Below are 12,727 nucleotides of genomic sequence, written 5' to 3' on the forward strand. Positions count from 1 at the left end.
AACATAAGGTCTTTTCAAGACTAGTTATACAAAGTTCACTAATACTAGACTATTATTAATAATACTATCATTAGTAATTAGTAATATTACTAACTATACGAAGTACACTAATACTAGAATAATAATACTGATAATAATAGAACTAGTGAATATAATTCTGAGTTACCTTGTAGCTCACTTTTAATAAGGCAACTTTCCATCATGTATAATAGCACAGTGACCATAATATCCAGCAGCTGACATTCTTCTGTTACCTGTCTGGCTAGCTCCTCATTGCTGAACAACTGAACACTAATATGCACAATTCTGTTAGACATTGTGTCTGATTCATGACTTTTCTTCAGTGTTTTCATAATGAAAGCATAATGCTGAACAAAAGTTTTTGTAAAAGCAACCTGTAAACATTTTAATAGAAAGGAAAAAACACATTAGTTTTAATTTTTAATTTAAAATCATTTTTAATATATCATATTAACATTTTACGTCTTTACTAATTTATAATAATGTCCAAGGTAACAAAAAAAAAATCTCAATGATGAGGTAGTCTTTCACTTTTTGGGAACATTTGCAAAATATTTTGATGGTTAAAGAAAAAAAAAACTTTTTTTTTCCCCAAGATGGAGTCTTGCTCTGTGGCCCAAGCCTGAGTGCAGTGGCATGATCTCGGCTCACTGCAACCTCCGCCTCCCAGGTTCAAGCAATTCTCCTGCCTCAGCCTCCCAAGTAGCTGGGATTACAGGCATGTGCCATCACGCCCAGTTAATTTTTGTATTCTTAGTAGAGACAGGGTTTCACCACGTTGGCCAGGATGGTCTCAAACTCTTGGCCTCATGATCCGCCCGCCTCGGCCTCCCAAAGTGCTGAGATTACAGGCGTGAGCATGGCCCCGTTAAATAAAATTTTAATAGACATTTTAAATTAATAAAGTTGTAAAGCAATAATAAATGCTGTGGTTTAAGAATACAAGATATACTTTGCTCACAAATGTATCAATTTACTGAGGTCAAAGTATGTAACTTTGTTCTGTGCTACCTACTTTAACAACAAAAAACAAAATCTAAGTCTCAGCTACAAACTATTGCATAGGATTTAACATAACTAAGTAAGTGAGCCAATGTGATTACTTCAAAACAAATATCTTCTCCTATTTGATCTGAAAGCTGACCACTAATCTGACTAAACGATCTGCAGGATTACTTATTTTTACTTTTTACTTTTTTTTTTTTTTTGGAGACCAAGTCTCACTCTGTTGCCCAGGCTGGAGTGCAGTGATGCAATTCTGGCTCACTGCAACCTCCGCCTTCCAGGTTCAAGCCATTCTCCTGCCTCAGTCTCCCAAGTAGCTGGGATTACAGACACATGCCACCATGCCCAGCTAATTTTTGTATTTTTAGTAGAGATGGGGTTTCACCACGTTGGCCAGGCTGATCTCAAACTCCAGACATCTGGTGATCTGCCCGCCTCGGGCTCCCAAAGTGCTGGGATTATAGGCGTGAGCCACTGCACCCAGCCATATTTATTTTTACGCTTATTTGTACTCTTATTTCCTTTACATGCACATTTTCTGGTTTTTTTTTTTTTAAGCAGATATAAAGACACACAAAACAATGACACTATTAAAGTGTCTCTCCTAACCTACAACATAAAAATTACAGCATGCTTTATTTTCTTTTCATAAACTGAGCTTTGTCACTCTGCCATAACCATATGATGGTAACAGGTGCATTCTAACCCCCTGGGTCTAGAAACTTCACCTACCAACATTTTTATATGAGTCAATAACTGTTCTCTGTTTATCAGCTGTGACCAGACACTATTCAATCCATGCTTTTCCCAGCCTGATCTCACAATCTGAATTCAATTGCCCCCATTAAACATTCTCACAGCACCTTGTACTCTTCTTCAGAGGATTTAGAGCAATTTGTAACTACATATTTATTTCTGCAAAATAAAAATTGTGGTTTCAATGTTTGCTTCCTAGTATTCCCTCCAGACCAAGTTCCATGCAGAAAAGCAATCTTTTGGAACTCTGCTGAGTAATGCTGCTTTGCCACAAAGTTAACACACTGTTGGCTGGACGCGGTGGCTCACACCTGTAATCCCAGCACTTTGGGAGGCCGAGGTGGGTGGATCACGAGGTCAGGAAATCGAGACCATCCTGGCTAACACGGTGAAACCCCGTCTCTACTAAAAACACAAAAAAAATTAGCCGGGCGTGGTGGCGAGCACCTGTAGTCCCAGCTACTCTGGAGGCTGAGACAGGAGAATGGCATGGACCCAGGAGGCAGAGCTTGCAGTGAGCTGAGATCACGCCACTGCACTCGAGCCTAGGCGACAGAGCGAGACTCCATGTCAAAAAAAAAAAAAAAAAAAAGGCTAAGATACTGTGCCTTTTGTGCAGAACCTGTGTTAGCAAAAGAAGAAACTAATGCTTGTTTATAGTGTTATATCAACCCTCACCTGAGAAATATATCCAAAAAAAGATTTAATAATGAAAGGCAAAGAAAGAAAAGCAAAGTTCAGAAAAGCAGGAAAATATATAGATACCTTATACTCTTGATCGGGAAGCATGTTGAGTAAGAAAGTTACCATCTTTTGAGGGAATTCATATTTTATAGTCCAAAATAATAGTTCTTCTAGGAAGCTTTTATGTTTCAAAACATCCATTATGGATTGATCTGCACAAGAAAAATGAAATTTATCAGTTAATGATTGAAGTTGCTTATCTCATTTAAACCTTACTATAACTAATAACCCATAAACCATAAAACGTGAATGTATCTAAAAATTAAAAATATCCTTAAATGCAATAATATTGACAAGCTAGATTTCTATAATGTACATACTATATAAATAAGAAAAAATTTAATGCATATATTTTAATACAAAGCAGTAAGTGGAAAAATGAATGGGGGAAATGGATGCTCTTTTTAAATACAAGTATTCAATGGAAGACAGCATTATCTACTGGAAAGTCTAAGGCCAAGTGCCACTTCTCGAGGGCCAGTCTGTCTCTTCCAAAGCTTCCAAGCTTATTCAACAGAAGACCTCAAGAGGTATATGAGGAACTAGGTATTTTGAATACTTTCACTGTTTCTTTCTCTCACTAATTTCTTCCCCTGCAAATGAACTAGAAAATTAAGACTATTAATCTTTGTCAGAGGAAATGATCTTAAGTTACTGCTCTGGATCATCAGCTCTACCACAAAGACATCAAGAGGATACAAGAAGTGTCAACTATGAATGTACTGGCTCCAGTGACACTGCTTAAGCAGGGGTTAAACTTAGATGAGAGACTGGAAAAAACAGTATCTAACACACATTAAAATCCTCAGGTCCAGCCCTAACTACATCACTGTTCAAGGTGTCTTGCAGGATAACCTTGTAGAGTTTTTTTCAGTTAACACTACCCCAGCTTTATACTTCTTCTAGTATTGAATAATGTGTTCATACCACATCTCCCCAGGTAGTGGGTCTAAATGAGTAACAATAAGCTCAGTATGTCATCACTTTCTTTATAAAACATTGTGTTTACTAAGACTTGAATCAGTCCTTATTAGATATAAATTTAACATAGCTTTTTCATTAATAACTAAAGAAAAAACGGCACCAAAATATCCTATATATCCTGAAGATATTATGATTTTAACCACAGAGAGGCAAAAATGTCTTCCAACTCCCTAATTCCATTTCAGTGGTGTCATAAGTGATATATATGAGTGGTTAACATACAAAGACAAGTACACTATAACACTATACATCTGTTTTGTTTTTTTTTCCTTAAGAGTCAGGGTCTCACTCTGGAGGCTAGAGCGCAGTGGTGTAATTATAGCTCACTGCAGCCTCAAACTCCTCAGCTTGAGTGATCCTCCCACCTTACCCTCCTGAATAGCTAGGACTATAGGGGTACAAGACCACACCCTGCTAATTTATTTTTTATTTTTTGAAGAGACAAGGTCTTGCTATGTTGTCCAGGCTACATTTCTTTATTATTAGCAATTAAGTAATTATTTTCAAAACTCAGAATTTTCTACTTATAAAACAGAAATATATTCCTCCTGAAACAGATCATTTCCAGGGCATGACAATGATTTAAAAACAAAAACAAGCCAAGATTGCAAGAAATGAGGTAAAATACAGTAAAAAAGAACTCACTGACAGATTCAAAGACAAAAAGTAATAAAAACAGAGCTCAAGAGAATCAGGTAGCAGGAATTTAAGATTTGTAACTAAAAATTATAATATAGGCTCGGCACAGTGGCCCACACCTTAATCCCAGCACTTTGGGAGGCTGAGGTGGGCAGATAGATGGCTTGAGCTCAGGAATTTGAGACCAGCCTAGGCAACATGGCAAAACCCTGTCTCTAAAAAACATACGAAAATCAGCCAGATGGGGTGGCATGCGCCTGTAGTCCCAACTACTCCGGAGGTTGAGACAGGAGAATTGGATCGCTTGAGCCCGGGAGGCAGAAGTTGCAGTGAACCAAGATCATGCCATTGATCATTCTAGCCTGGGTAACACAGTAAGACCCTGTCCTGAAAAAAATAAATTATAATCCACCGCACACTGCTGTACCTAATTTAATTCTCACAATTCACTTAACACAATGTGACTGATAATTTCACAGACTACCAAAATAAAAGCTCTCATTGGTAAGTGCTTCTTAAAAGCATTTACAAAGCTGAACAAAACTAGTACTATTAATCACAGAATTCATAGTTATGACTCTGCAAGCCTGTATTAGGCAAATGAAAAGCCTGAAGTCATCATAATTATTATTGTCAAGCACTTAAAAGAAAATACACATTAACAATGTTTTAAATCAATTAAACAACCTGAATATACCAGGAAAGCTGTGGCTTCTGCTAAAATGAAAATAGTTGCAGTTATGTAGAATTCAATATTTTTATCTGCAGACCAAAAAAACTTCAGCAATGTCTTCTTTGTTGCTCTTAAAATAGGTGATGTCAGTCTCCCAAGATGTTAAAGCACATGTTACATTGTGTAATATTATGAAAATGTAGTTAGAAATGCTTCTATTAGTTATGTTTGACTATCTTTAAATCTTGACATGACTTTTAACAATGTGTAAACTACCTTAAGTCAAATTGTAAAAAGAGATTTTTGAAGAATCACTATGCACTGTAAATGCATCACTAAAGCAAAGGTTTTAATAATCTTGGAATCTTGTCCATGTAGTTAAAACCCTCAAGGCCTCAGTTTCTTCACCCTTAAAATGCAGGTTTAGAGAACATGCAGTGATGAGGTTAGCATAGTGTCTGGCCTCTTCCTTACCATTACATATTTTCTTTTCAGTGCACTTTTCAAGCTGTTGAACAAAATTCTTACAAAAATTGAGCCATTCCCTAAACTTCAGATATCTTCAAAATAAGGTCAGTTTCTGAAAATACCTGGCGTTCTAATTCACAAAGCCATTCCTTCCTTGTACATACTTACACTGAAAATGATAACTGATGAAGTCTTAAATCTCTGTACTATTTCTTACCATTAGAGGAAAGAAGAGCAGGCACTCAATCCAAACACACATGTGAAAAAAGTTCAGGTATTTAAAAACAAAGAAAAAACACTTCAACTTAAGTCTGCATAAAAAGTATCTTCAGCCAGAGAGTGACCAGGCTGAAAGAAAACAATGACTTCTTACACCATAGCAGGTATTTTCTGGGCACCCCTAAAGCTTAAACTCAACTATGTGCTTAACAATCTCCAGCTCAGATGTGTCACAAGGACTCAGTTTAATATCTGATAAGTTAAAGAGCCAGATGGCCATATGGGTTCCTAATTTCCTTCAGACATACAGGTTCTCTGCTGAGCCAGAAGAAAGGAGAACATACGTGTATGTGTGCAACCTGGACTGCAGATCAAAATTCCATACCCTTTCCTAGCAACTCCCAAGTTAAATGCAGCAGCATAGTAACTGAGACTTAGAAAAGGAACCTGCAACTCAAAGTGCCTGCATGTTCTACCTTTCTAGGCAGTCCTAAATATTTCACAAGATACACACTTAATCAAGAGCAGAAGTAAGAAATTTCTTTCCATCGGCTGGGTGCGGTGGCTCACGCCTGTAATTTCAGCACTTTGGAGGGCCGAGGCGGGAGGATCATGAGGTCAGGAGATCGAGATCATCCTAGCTAACACAGTGAAACCCCGTCTCTACTAAAAATACAAAAAAATTAGCTGGGCGTGGCGGCGGGCGCCTGTAGTCCCAGCTGCTGGGGAGGCTGAGGCAGGAGAATGGCGTGAACCTGGGAGGCGGAGCTTGCAGTGAGCCAAGATCGCACCACTGCACTCCAGCCTGGGTAACAAGAAGAAGACTCCGTCTCCAAAAAAAAAAAAAAGAAATTTCTTTTCATCAAAATAACATTTTAGCCGCTGGAGACTTTTTTATTTTTTTTGATGCGGAGTCTCGCTCTGTGGCCCAGGCTGGAGTGCAGTGGCAGGATCTCAGCTCACTGCAAGCTCCGCCTCCTGGGTTTACGCCATTCTCCTGCCTCAGCCACGCCAGTAGCTGGGACTACAGGCGCCCACCACCTCGCCCGGCTAGTTTTTTGTATTTTTTTAGTAGAGACGGGGTTTCACTGTGTTAGCCAGGATGGTCTCGATCTCCTGACCTCGTGATCCGCCCGTCTCGGCCTCCCAAAGTGCTGGGATTACAGGCTTGAGCCACCGCCCCCGGCCTGGAGACTTTCTAAACCAACCACACGTTAAGATATGGAAATCCCTGGCAAAAATCCAAAGCACAGACTTGTCAACTAATTACAAGTATTCTAGAAAAGCTTTTAGTGACAGTCAAGTAAACATTGTGGTTAAAAGCTTAGGCTCTGGGAGATGAATTAAGGATCTACCTCTCAGCCATAATCTCTAACATGTCCAACACATACAAAAGGTTCAATAAATATTACTCATTATTATTACTAATCTAGTCCCTCACTACAAAGCATATCTATAATACTTTCTCCTCTTGAGTAAACACGTGAGTCCCTACTGAGCCTTTATTACGTACGTGTTAAGTACTATTTACTCATTCCCATTGTGTGTGTGTGTGTCTGTCTCTGTCTCTCTCTCACCATGTCATCTCCCTTGTCTTTTTTCACTCTAGAAACTGCACACCCCAGATTATAAAAGGAACTAGGCCAAACTACAAATTCACACAAAAAACACTGGAGCCAAATCAATCAACCAATGAAAAGACTTCCTTTTTGGGGGGACTCAAATATGATAATGCATATTTTATGATGAAAATAACGAACAAAACCCAATAGTAATCCCTTAACAATACTTTCTCCAAGACTTATTAGATAAATCTAATAACATAAGTCTCCCTTTAAACAGCTTTGATGTCAATATGGTTAGCCCATCATGTATTTTTAGTGATTAGGCATTTTTTAGAAGCATTTTATTCAAGGAAAAAAAATAAATAAATAAAAACAAAAATACCTTTGGTGCCACTGCTTAGTTTTACCCTCTTTCTCTTGCCCAGACCTTGACTACCATCCTGATCATCCTGAAGGAAAATAAAATTAGCATTACACACAGTCACATTTATAAATTGATACACTTTATAAACATGCTACAAATTACATTAAACACACAATATATGCATGCTTACATACTACTAATCAACATCTATGTATTTGCTATAATATGTATTTTAGTGTTAATTTTGATTTTAAAATATAGTGAAATATCCCTAATATTAAAACACAAGGTTCTTAAATGTAATCTCTGCTTCTAATGGAAGACTAAATTAAACACCCCAAAATGCCAAGATTAAAGATTTTCCTAACCTTACAAATTAACATCAAATGCACAAAGAAACTAAAGGGTAGAATAAGAGAGATTATTATAGGAAAGTAGGAGAGAAGAGGAGAGGACAAAAACAATGAATAGAGGAAAGGCTTTCAAGAGTCTAAGAAAAAATGAGTTCAAGAAATCAAATTTGAAAAATAAACACAACATATTAGAAGTTGGAGTTGAGAGTTCAAAATAATAATAAAAACAAATTAAAATATGCTTAGAAAAAAAAATCCAAAAAGGAAATACAGACATTTCTGCTCAATGTGATATATACATATATATATCCTAGGAAAATCTCACACTAAAAATAACACGGCTTATGGGGGGAAAAAAAGGGTAAGGGGCAGACACTCACAACCTATTCAAGTTTGTAACCAGAGAAGTAACAAAAGCAGTAACTGGTGCCTGGGAAGATCATTCGCAGGCCCAGGCAAACATCTTGTGGTGGTTTAAGGCTATATGAGAGCATGTTAACACTGTACAACAGAGTAAGAAAGCCAGCCAGCTATGACAATGCAGAGGGAAGAGGAGCAAAGGGAGCCTGCCTCTGGTAAAACGAAGGTAAAAGTAGCAGTGAACCTATTGAGAAGGAAGCCCTGGGTATAGGTGCTCTTTCTAATTTTCTTAGTATAGTGCTGAAAAGGCTCCTGCTGTCTTTGCAGCAGAGCTCAGTTTTTTACTCTCCAGCTAAAGGTTATGATTCTACCCCACTATCCCAGCTCTCCTAAACCAAGGATGTTACATATGAATCAACAACTTCCACACTATACTGATATATTTTCCCTGTTTTCCAAACACATATGAACCAACCAATATTATAAAGAGGTGTGGTAGTATTTGGCAGATAGTCAGTTGTGCTAACAATGGTGTTGGTGGCAGGTGAGAATTATATCATAAGTTCCAAAATACTCTTCTCAATTAGCATCCATCAAATTCCTAAAGCAGAAAAGTAGCCTCAGCTTCATGCTGGAGCTCTATACACTGGTGCAGCTTCCTTGGCCTAAATGTAATAGCCTTAACTTAGGTTTCTGTGAAGTGCAGCATCAATCCTCAGGGCCATTCTCTGGGGTTTTCCAGAGCTACCACTTAGCTCAGTCATTCAGCATTTACTGGGCACTTCAGTATGTCTTCCCTGTTAATCTCTACCTTTGCCAGGCCTCTCTGGCCATCTACCTGGTAACAGAACTGACAGTCAAACTACAATCTCCGCCTCCTCTGACACTCTCAGCTTGCTGCTGGAGAAATTAATGAGAAAGAAATATGAAGCCTTAAAAGACAGAAAACAGACACAGGAATGTAAAAGCATACTACAGGGCTCAGAGGGTTCAGAAATTTAAGATTTCAGCTAATAGCCATTTATGAAACTTGTTCTCTAAGACCTGAGAGAAAAAGCAAACTTGGAAAAACATGTTATGTCCCAGATGAGGATTATTTCATAATTTCAAATATAAACTTCCTATGAAAAGAGCATCCTTGATCAAGTGATAGTCATGGCAATATGAAGTTTTGTAAGCTTCCTGACCTTACATACTTAAAGGACAAGTAGAATTAGACAAGCAAAGGAGGGCAGAGTCATGCCAAGAAGAGAATACAGCATAAGCAAAGGCAAAAGACAAAAGTCTGAAAACATGGACCACTGAGTTGGCCTTAACATCATGTTAGATATCAAATACAGCTAGGAAGGGAGATTATGTGCATCTGAGCTGGTGGGAAAATGGGTACTCTTATATACCAATGGGGAGAATATACAGTAGTAAAATTTCCCTGAATGGCAATTGGGTAATCTTTGGAACAGAAATTCCAGTTCTAAGAATTTAACCCAAAGAAATAATCAGACAAGTGAATTGGGACTATATGCATATTTATTCATCACAATGTTATTTATAATGGCAAAAAAAAAAAAAAAAAAAAGGTCTTTGGTTTCCAATAGAAGATGATTAGGTAAATAAATAAAAGCACACCTGTACCATATAAAGAAAAACAATGCTGGAGCTCTATATTCATTGTGACCAGATGTTCAAAAACTATTATTATAAATGAGAAAAGCATGCTATTTAAAATAGCATATGCAGTATGAAATTACTTAAGTATTGATAATATTCACAAATAAAATCTGTTAGTATATTCTTTCTTATAGATGTTCAAAACTGTCATTAATGAGAAAAGCAAGTAATACAGGAGTATATACAGCGTGAAACCATTAAAATATAACATACATAAAATCTGTTAGAATGTCAGACATTATAAAGTCGTAATACAGGACTGTGCGCAGTGGCTCACGCCTGTAATCCCAGCACTTTGGGAGGCTGAGGCGGGCAGATCACCTGAGGTCGGGAGTTTGAGACCAGCCTGACCAATATGGAGAAACCCCATCTCTACTAAAGATACAAAATTAGCTGGGTGTGGTGGCACATGCCTGTAATCCCAGCTACTCGGGAGGCTGAGGCAGGAGAATAGCTTGAACCCGGGAGGGGTAAGGTGCAGTGAGCTGAGATCGTGCCATTGCACTCCAGCCTGGGCAACAAGAATGAAACTCTATCTCAAAAAAAAAAAAGAGAAAGAAAAAGAAAAAATTTTAAAAATCAAGAATGTCAGATGTTTACAGTTAGTCACCACTAAGTGATAGAGATTTAGGTAATATCTTTCTGTTAATATTTATTTTCTATTTATTCAACAATAAATATGGATTGCAGTTTTAAGTTAATAAACATCTCTTTAAAATACAAGTCTGATTTCCAAAACTACTTGCTCCAACAGTAATAGATTATTATATTATCAGTTATAAGTTCTATATTTTTATTTTTAGAAAGTACAATACTATTTTTTTTTTTTTTTTTTTTTTTTGAGACGGAGTCTTGCTCTGCCACCCAGGCTGGAGTGCAGTGGCCGGATCTCAGCTCACTGCAAGCTCCGCCTCCCGGGTTTATGCCATTCTCCTGCCTCAGCCTCCCGAGTAGCTGGGACTACAGGCGCCCGCCTCGTCGCCCGGCTAGTTTTTTGTATTTTTAAGTAGAGACAGGGTTTCACCGTATTAGCCAGGATGGTCTCGATCTCCTGACCTCGTGATCCGCCCGTCTCGGCCTCCCAAAGTGCTGGGATTACAGGCTTGAGCCACCGCGCCCGGCCGAAAGTACAATACTATTAACAAACAGAAATAACCCCCAACAGTGGGGCATTCAGGCATTAAGGAAAATGAAAACAAAACAGTTATCATAAACACAATTTCCCATTCCTCCAAATTCATGATGTGGAGCTGAGGTTCATTTGTACCTGAGGAAGCAGTACAGGACCCTAAGAGAAGATGACGGTCCAACTGACGAGAGGAAATAAATCAAATACAATCTCAAACCAGACAGCATTTGTACAGCCCTCAGGAACTTTTCAGACCTTAAATAGTCCCTGAACAGGGAAGTAGGCACTATTGCTACATGTGTTTCAGGCACAAAATATGGACACAGGTCCAAATCGTTTTGGAAAAGAAACAAGAAGACATGAGACAAGAAAATCCAAGAAAAACAGATTCAAACTCCCAATCTGCTAAATCTACAGATGATTTCTCAACCTAAATTAACCTTTCTTTTTTTGATGGATTTTCTAGACAGATGAAAAAAATGTGAGCTTCATAAAAAGAAGTCAGGTAAATTCAAAGCTGGTTACAACAATACTCAAAGAATATTAACACAGACTACACAGGGCTAGAAGGAATATTTAATATGTCACCTTATAAAAATGAAAGTCAAAGATCTTAAAAGACTAGAATGATAAGATGAAACTTGAAGATTTATGTAAGCCTCTATAATCAGACTGCTTTAAATCAGCTTCACAAGAATAACGCTAGAAAGGAGTTCTAACATGTCAGCTGTAAGCTGGGGCCCAGGGGGAAATGCTGGGCATTTTGTTTGACCTCTGTGGCTCCTGCCAAAAATTCAGGATAGCTGCTAAAAAAAAAACTTAAAAAAAGCTTTAGACCTAAATGAAGACATAGTATGCTTATCAAAAGATGTCCCATCACTGGCACTGAATCGGGACATAGATTTTAAAAGAAAATGAATTTACTAGATAGTGAAAAGAAAGAACTATGCACAACAGAGAATATTTAAAAGTAAATATTTAAAACTGTCATATGGAAATAAAAATCTTTCTAGAGGGCAAAACAAGAAATATGCGAAAGTTACAATATTTAACACAATACTGAGAAGATTTTAATAATTAGAGCTATCAAGCGAATAAGTTGCTTCATAAACTAGGTAAGCTCCCTACGATTGGAAGTGTTTATGGAGAGGCCTACCAACTGTGAGCAATGTTGTAAAATCAATTCCTGCACTAGAAAAGGAATACATTAAATATTTCTAAGGCCTTTCCCACCAACAGTTTATGTGATTCCCTGCCCTACCCTCACCATAACGTAATTGATGATACCAAATTAAATTTAAACCTTATGCCTCCAAAAGTAAAATTAACTTTTTTTCTTATTATTTTTTATTTTTTTGAGACAGAGTCTTGATCTGTCGCCCAGGCTGGAGTGCAGTGGCCCGACCTTGGCTCACTGCAACCTCCGCCTCCCAGATTCAAGCGATTCTCCTGCCTCAGCCTCCCAAGTTGCTGGGACTACAAGTGCATGCCATCACACGGGGCTAATTTTTGTATTTTTAGTAGAGACGGGGTTTCACCACATTGGCCAGGCTGATCTCAAACTCCTGACCTAGTGATCCGCCTGCCTCGGCCTCTCAAAGTTCTGGAATTACAGGCATGAGCCACCATGCCCAGCCTTTTTTCTTTTACCTATTCACTTATGAAAAGTATCTCTGATTTTTTATTTCAATTGTCCTACTTTTGCTATTATTTTTGGAAAGCTGTCGTTCACTTGGATTGTGTCTTGAATAAAGACAAGAATATTCAAAGTATATCTAC

At 37.9% G+C, this 12,727-nt stretch overlaps 1 protein-coding gene across 7 annotated transcripts in view; it reads right to left on the reverse strand.

Annotated features, from left to right (window-relative positions):
• Positions 1-12,727, reverse strand: part of UBR3 (ubiquitin protein ligase E3 component n-recognin 3) — a 282,358-nt gene that overhangs the window by 206,458 nt on the left and 63,173 nt on the right. For all 7 annotated transcript variants that reach the window (XM_030916531.1, XM_030916525.1, XM_030916526.1 and 4 more), the window contains exons 6-8: positions 7,457-7,523; positions 2,548-2,678; positions 167-395 (exon numbers count right to left, since the gene is read on the reverse strand). In XM_030916531.1, coding sequence (XP_030772391.1) covers positions 167-395; positions 2,548-2,678; positions 7,457-7,523 — 427 coding nt within the window. The remainder of the gene's footprint in view (positions 1-166; positions 396-2,547; positions 2,679-7,456; positions 7,524-12,727) is intronic.

The sequence above is a fragment of the Rhinopithecus roxellana genome, chromosome 14 (assembly GCF_007565055.1).
Source record: "Rhinopithecus roxellana isolate Shanxi Qingling chromosome 14, ASM756505v1, whole genome shotgun sequence".
Taxonomy (NCBI): Eukaryota; Metazoa; Chordata; class Mammalia; order Primates; family Cercopithecidae; genus Rhinopithecus; species Rhinopithecus roxellana.